Source organism: Protopterus annectens, chromosome 14.part0, assembly GCF_019279795.1.
Source record: "Protopterus annectens isolate FY-2018-M chromosome 14.part0, PAN1.0, whole genome shotgun sequence".
Taxonomy (NCBI): domain Eukaryota; kingdom Metazoa; phylum Chordata; order Ceratodontiformes; family Protopteridae; genus Protopterus; species Protopterus annectens.
In genome coordinates this window covers 1,122,090,281-1,122,096,753 of record NC_056748.1, presented here as the reverse complement: position 1 = coordinate 1,122,096,753, position 6,473 = coordinate 1,122,090,281, and the positions used below count along the sequence as shown (strand labels likewise).

The window sequence follows — 6,473 nt, the reverse complement described above, 5'->3', positions numbered from 1 at the left end:
GCCACTCGGGCTTCGCCCTCGTGACCAAACCACACCAACCGTGGGTAAATCCAGCATTACCCACACCTAGGCGTGGGTTATTGCTTAATTCATCATATTCTTTTATCACCACTGATCCACTGTAGTTACCATAGGTACCTAGTTAGTACGTTCTAGAATTCCTGCTCTTGAAATGCATTATTGATAGGTACATTTGCATAGTTACACAAAACACAGTGCTGTCAACAGTGTGACAAATATTTTGTATAAGTGCTTTGTCTCCTCGAAGTACTGCCATATTATTCTAGTTTTCTATTTCCCTTTGTGTAAGAAAAACTCATTATGCTCTTAAGTTGTGAAGTACTCTAATCTAGCAAGACTGCTGTACTAAATGCCTTACTTTACCACTTTGTTACTCAAGCCGCTTTTCATTTCGTCTCTTAAAACATAAATATCCTGAGATAATGTTATACAAACAACTAACAATATTAACAAGGTCTAGAGTGAATAGTCATAAAATCTTCACATTTATCAACATTATGTTCACTGAGTGAAAGAGAAGCTTTTTTTTCTCCGTGCAACATGCATTTTTACATGATGTATTTTTATATTTGGAATATGCATTTCCATATCACGTGTCAGTACCATGAGGATAGCCAAACTACTCTGTCAGATTTCCTGGAAGAAAGTTGTTAAAAGTCAGGTTTAAGAGGAATAGCAGTTTGAATATACAAGACACACTTCATTTCTGAAGGGAAAGCAGTCATCTCAGTGCTAGCTAGAGGAACTTGTCTTGTCCCATTTCTATTTTGTACCCTGTTCCATGTGAACATGTTTACACAGGACAAATGCTCATGCATGCACAAGTGATGATACATGAATCCATCTTAAAGGAAAAATGTATTAAGGAAAAGAAATCATGTGGCACAGTTGGACATCACTGTCTGTTGTATAAAAAAATGTATATTTGTCCCAAGGCAACCCCCCCCCCCCCCAACCAAAGAAAGCAAGAGTAAATGCAGACAGTACAATTTGTAGGGTCATTCAAATGCCACTGCCCACAGATGAAATTTACAATGCTGTAAACTGCATCAGAGTTGCAAACTGCTTGCATGACTATGCAGACAGGTACTTCACATATAAATGCATAATTTCAATGAAAGAACTTAATTGATCAGTAAACCTTATAATAACAGAAGTTAATTTTGTAATGTATTGTTTACTAGCCTATTTTTGTATTGGACACTTGTGCTGATTGCCTTTAACATACTTTATTGATGAGCATGGATATTGACTACAGTGCGCAGATAAACCTCAGTAGCTTATATAAGTAACAGTATTACTGCTTTTTGTTTTATAATGCAGTGTGCCTACAGTCAGTGATGCAATCAAAACTACAATGAAAACATGCTTCTAATGTTGAGGAAGCAATCATGGCTATATTGATAAAATATACATCTGTGCATTTTGTCTTTGTACCATGCAGCAGCCTGGGCAATATTAATGAGAGACTGGAATGGTCAACTAATTTTTGATTTTTTTTTAAACTCCGGTTGAAATTTGACTGAATACAAATGCATCACATGCTTTCAGACAATGGCCTGCTTCAGCTAACAGGCATTTATGGTAGCTGTTATAGCGATTGGTTTTGTAAAGATGGATTTACTCAATTATGAAGCCCCAGCTGCAGAATTTCATTTATTCTGTTTTACTGCTATTATAAAAGTCTTTCACAAGTCCATAAGGCCAGCCAACTCTTCACAATGTACTGGTCTATTGATCAGGCATAGAAAAGAAATATCTCCCCAAAATGTAATAGAAAAATTACTGTTTACAACACTGTCATTATCAACACCATTATCTTCATAATCACTAGTATTACTGTGGTAAAATCTCTCTTTATACATGCCATTACATATTCACATTCATTCTGTCCTTTTAAAAAAAGAAAAAAAGAGACACTGTATGTTGCTTAATATTACATAGGTTGTAGCAAGAAAGAAAAAAATAATTTCATTAGGCATTCAGTAAACTTGTCTCATCCTAGTAAAGGTTTAAGGGCTTTTTGAGGCACATCTTAGTGTCTTTGTTGTCTCTCATTGCAGAATTGCAGGCCTTAAACTGTCACTGAAAAGTACTGTGAAATGACGGACAGTGAAAGTATTTAAAAGATCTTAGTGACATGGATTTCCTCTCCCATTTGTGGATGAAAGTTAAGATGAACTTGTGGGCCACTTTGCGACCCATGATCAAGAAGTCATTCTGATGCTGATCTAACTGATGACATTGACAAGTTGAACCATTTTTAAGGTAAATGACCATCTCTCGCAGTTCCCTCTTATTCAGTGTTCCCAACTTCAATATCTTCTTTCTCTTCCGAGTTAGTAGTTTGCGGTCACCATTCTCAGTTGTCGTCTCCTTAATCTTCAACTTTACAACTGAAAACACAAAAATACGTCACTGTAGGACTTTGGAGGTGCAGCATATCTTTAAATACTAATGCATTAGCTTTGTGAGTTGTCTATACCAAGTTACCAAATTCATACAATTCTCATGCCATTTCCAGTATGTTATCCACAATAACAAATGCTCAAAATTAAGCGAGGCACAGCCACAGTTATTTATGTATTATAAGCAACATCATGTCCCAGAAGAAAAATATAAAAGAAGGCATTACAGTATTGTAGATTATATTCAGGAATAGCTAACCTAACACTTGCATAATTCCTGATAAAAACAAATGTTGCTTTTAATTTACTTTATCCCTACTTCATATTCATTCAGAGTACTATCATTTTAACCACTAATGTAAAACAGTCCTTTCCTTAAAAGCTCACGTTAGTAATATAAAAAGAAACCATGAGTAGCACTTGCGTGTACAGTGTTCAACCCTAGTAGTAACAGCGGATGCTGTTATATACTGTAGGATAACTGTTTCAAGACCATGAATAGTACATCACTGATCTAGAGAAAGACGCAAGTGTTTGTCAGCATTCCATGTTTTATTTATTTATGCATTGTTGGATAACTTCATCCCACTAAGCCAGTGGTCTGTCTTCAGAAGAAACCTAGGGTGGCGCTCACACTGACTAGGGGAAGTTTGACCAGGGCCTTACTCTTTTGAGCAGTAGGTGTAGCTGGAAGGCTGTCACTAGCACATGGAGAGTTTCAAGATGGAAAATGGAGTAAAAATTGCTGCTGGAGCAAATTTGGAGAGAGAATCTGAGCAGCAGGAAATCCTAGTTATGGCGTTGGAAAGTGGAGGTCTTGCTACAGAAGTACTGGAGAATTTAATGAAGGAAGAACCAAATTAAGAGGAGGTGACTGATGTGATGAGTAGTGTTGCAGGAGCAGTTAATAAAGCTGGTAAGATGGTAGAGAAGAATAATTCAGAGGTTGAAAGTAGAGCAGCTTGTTCAGCTGATGGCAAAATTAGTTTTATGAATCTGCCCTTCCAGCACAGTGGTGTAGACGATGGAATTTAAGTAGAGAAAAATAAAACATTCAGGTACAGTAACTCAAGGAGCAGGAAGTAGTATACAATGCGAAGGAAAACGTTTGATAGGAGCAGAAAGACAACAGCTTCAGAAAGGGTAGTACGGATCATGTTTGTACAATATTAAATTGCCAATAGGATTTACTTTGAGATACAAGAGCATTGATACATTTGGGGTTAGACAAATTGTAGGGGAAGAACATTTTATGGGTGAAACAGAAAAAATAAATCTCTCTTTGGAAAGGCTTTATTTTTCAGAACGCTGACTTGCAATTAAAAGGAAAACTGTACAATTCAGAACTTCAGAAATAGAAGAATTTTTTTGCTTCTGATTGTGTGATGGTTTGATCTAAAACTGTGAGAACAGAAATTTATGGGTGCAGGAAAGGGTAATGTCTGGTGCATTGGATATGCACAATGGATACTATATATTTCACATAATAGTAACTGGGGAAAAACAAAACGATGGGAATTGGGGTCAACCAAAGTCTTGTTTCTGTAATGGGAATAAAAAAAAAAAAAAATAATAATAACTTTGTCCACATCATCTTGTGCATTCCTGAATGAATCTAGGGAGCAAATGTGTCTTGCCAAAAACTGTAAACCATTTTTTAGGAAATGTAATATGGCCAATTTTGGTTTGAAGGTGCAGTGCTGGGAAAAGAAATTAAGAGGAAGGAAAGACGATGTGTAGAAAGAAATGCTCATGAAGAAAGAGAAATGGCTGATGGTAAGTGAGAAAGAACGTGAAAGAAATATGCTTAAAGGTGAAGAAAACGTGCAAGGGCTAACAGAAGAAGAAATTCAGATACAAAGAGAAAATATGTATGGAGGGTTACCGAGTGAAAAGGAGGAAAAATATTCAGAAGGAGAGCAAAAATAAAATCTAACGGAAGGAGAGAGAAGGAATAATAAGATTAGGTAGAAAAGGCGTGCAAAAGGGAAAGGGGTGATTAGTTATTTTGGGAATAAGTGGGGAGCGTACAAGAAATTAATAATTTAATGGCTGTTCAAAGGTAGAAGAAAAAAAGGCTTTATTTTACTTGCTGCACACAAGATATGTTGAAACACGAAGAAATTGTAGCTCTATGGGGGAAGGAGTATATTAGGATAAATGTGTTCTGGGTTAGTGGTGGTAATAAGAGAAGACAAAGTGAAAGCAATTAGATGTAATTGATGTCAGTTAATGTGTTGAAAAAAAAAATTGTCTGAGGATATGTGTATACAAACATGTCGGAAAGAAAATTTTGAATTGACGTATGTCTTAGCAAACAAAGGAATTTGGATTGTTTTGGAAGAAGTGATGGGGGGATTGGGTATATGGAATAAAAGGAAAAAAGAGGACTGTTAATACAATCAGGGTGAAGCCCGTGTGAACAAACAAAGCCAACCATGTGTAAATCCGGCATTACTCACCCAGCCATGGGTTATTATACAATGACATTATTTAAGAAAACTTATTTTTCTTAAATGTCTTTGTATAATAGCACAGTGGTGTTCTTGCATTTTATTCCAGTACCATTGGGGCTTTTTGATGCACTGTGCATGCATATGGGAATTATGTTCCCAGTGCATCAGTACTTTGAAAAGGAAGCGATAGAGAAAGGAAGATCTCAGAGTCTTTATTTAAAAAAAAGTTTGAAATTCAGGCAGTTTGCAGGTATGAAAGAGAGGATAGAAATACGAGGGAAAGTGGATACATTTCTTTAGTTTTGTATAACGTGCCTAATTTTCCTCCTATTTCTGCCCTGTCTCTCTCAAACCTCTAAACTGTCTGGATTTCAAATTTTGTACTTCTCCACCTGTTAGCTCAAGAAAACTGGAAAGCCATCACATATCTTAATAGAGGAAAGTCAGAGTGACCAGACCTTTTTCTATTGCTATATGTTGAATTTTACAATGGGCATGCTGGTTCAGCTGACCAATCAGCGTGCACATTTTTGAATGTTCATGGCCAGTCATTGTATAATAATAATAAAGTAATTGATGGTATTTTAAGGGAGAATAGCTATGTGAGGTTAGTTGCATATTACTGAATCAAACCATTTGCCATGTGTATCATAAGGCAGTGTCAAACACTTTAGTGGATTATGTGGTCAGAAAAATAAAAGTATTAAATGTTATGAGACATCTTAGGTGAAAGTTATGATAAATGGTTGATTAGAAAAATAGGAAGAATTCAAAAATGTGTGAAGCAGGGTGTCCCGTGAGTATGTCTTTATTTGTGTTGGAGATTAATGAAGTAATAGAAATGTGTTGGTGAAATGAGATAAGAAGGCTGGGATATAGAAAACAGCAGAATATCCATCAGTCTTTCTTATGCAGTTTAGTGTTGTGTGCATTTCTGACTTCCAAACTTGGTGTGGCATTACCAACAAGACAGGGCTCACCTCTCCAGTCTTTAGGGCACTGGTGTATGGTGATCATAGACTTGACCAACTTGGCTTAAAGTTTGTAAACCCAATCTTTTCTACTGGGAAACCCCTGAAATTTCTCTAGTTTTGTTCATAGTTCATAGATTAGTACTAGGCTAACTGCCATTGTGGGCCATTTTAAGCCTAGCCAATTAAGTCATTTGAGAATCAAACTTCACAGCGTGCGTCTGTAAACACTTCAGCCATTATGCCAACCTCCCAATGAAGTTTTATTACATAAATTTAAAAGTTGCAAATTTCTCCTCATGATATCCATGTGTTTTTTAGACTAGTTTATAACTGGCGTGAATTAAAGCAGTTTCAGGTCAAACGGCTACAGAGCTCAATTTCTATCACCACCCCCCCCCCGTCATATTTCTTAAACCCAGTGTATCTGCTGTGCCTGCCCTTATGACAATTGCACAGTGTAATTTACTCTGCCTCCTCAATTATTGGCTTTTGTAAGTGTCACTTTGCAAAGTCTTTCTCGTTCTGCTATTCATCATGCTAAGTGACATGTGACATAACTGCTTACTGTTATTTTAAGTGACACTGGACATAACTGCTCACTGTTATTTTAAGTG

At 36.5% G+C, this 6,473-nt stretch overlaps 1 protein-coding gene across 1 annotated transcript in view; it reads right to left on the bottom strand.

Annotated features, from left to right (window-relative positions):
• Positions 1–1,664: 1,664 nt before the first annotated feature.
• The window catches only part of SFRP5 (secreted frizzled related protein 5), a 383,488-nt gene continuing 378,679 nt past the window's right edge, over positions 1,665–6,473 (bottom strand). Inside the window, exon 4 of the mRNA XM_044056908.1 lies at positions 1,665–2,417. Within this exon, the coding sequence (XP_043912843.1) occupies positions 2,104–2,417 (314 nt within the window). The 3' untranslated portion in view covers positions 1,665–2,103. The remainder of the gene's footprint in view (positions 2,418–6,473) is intronic.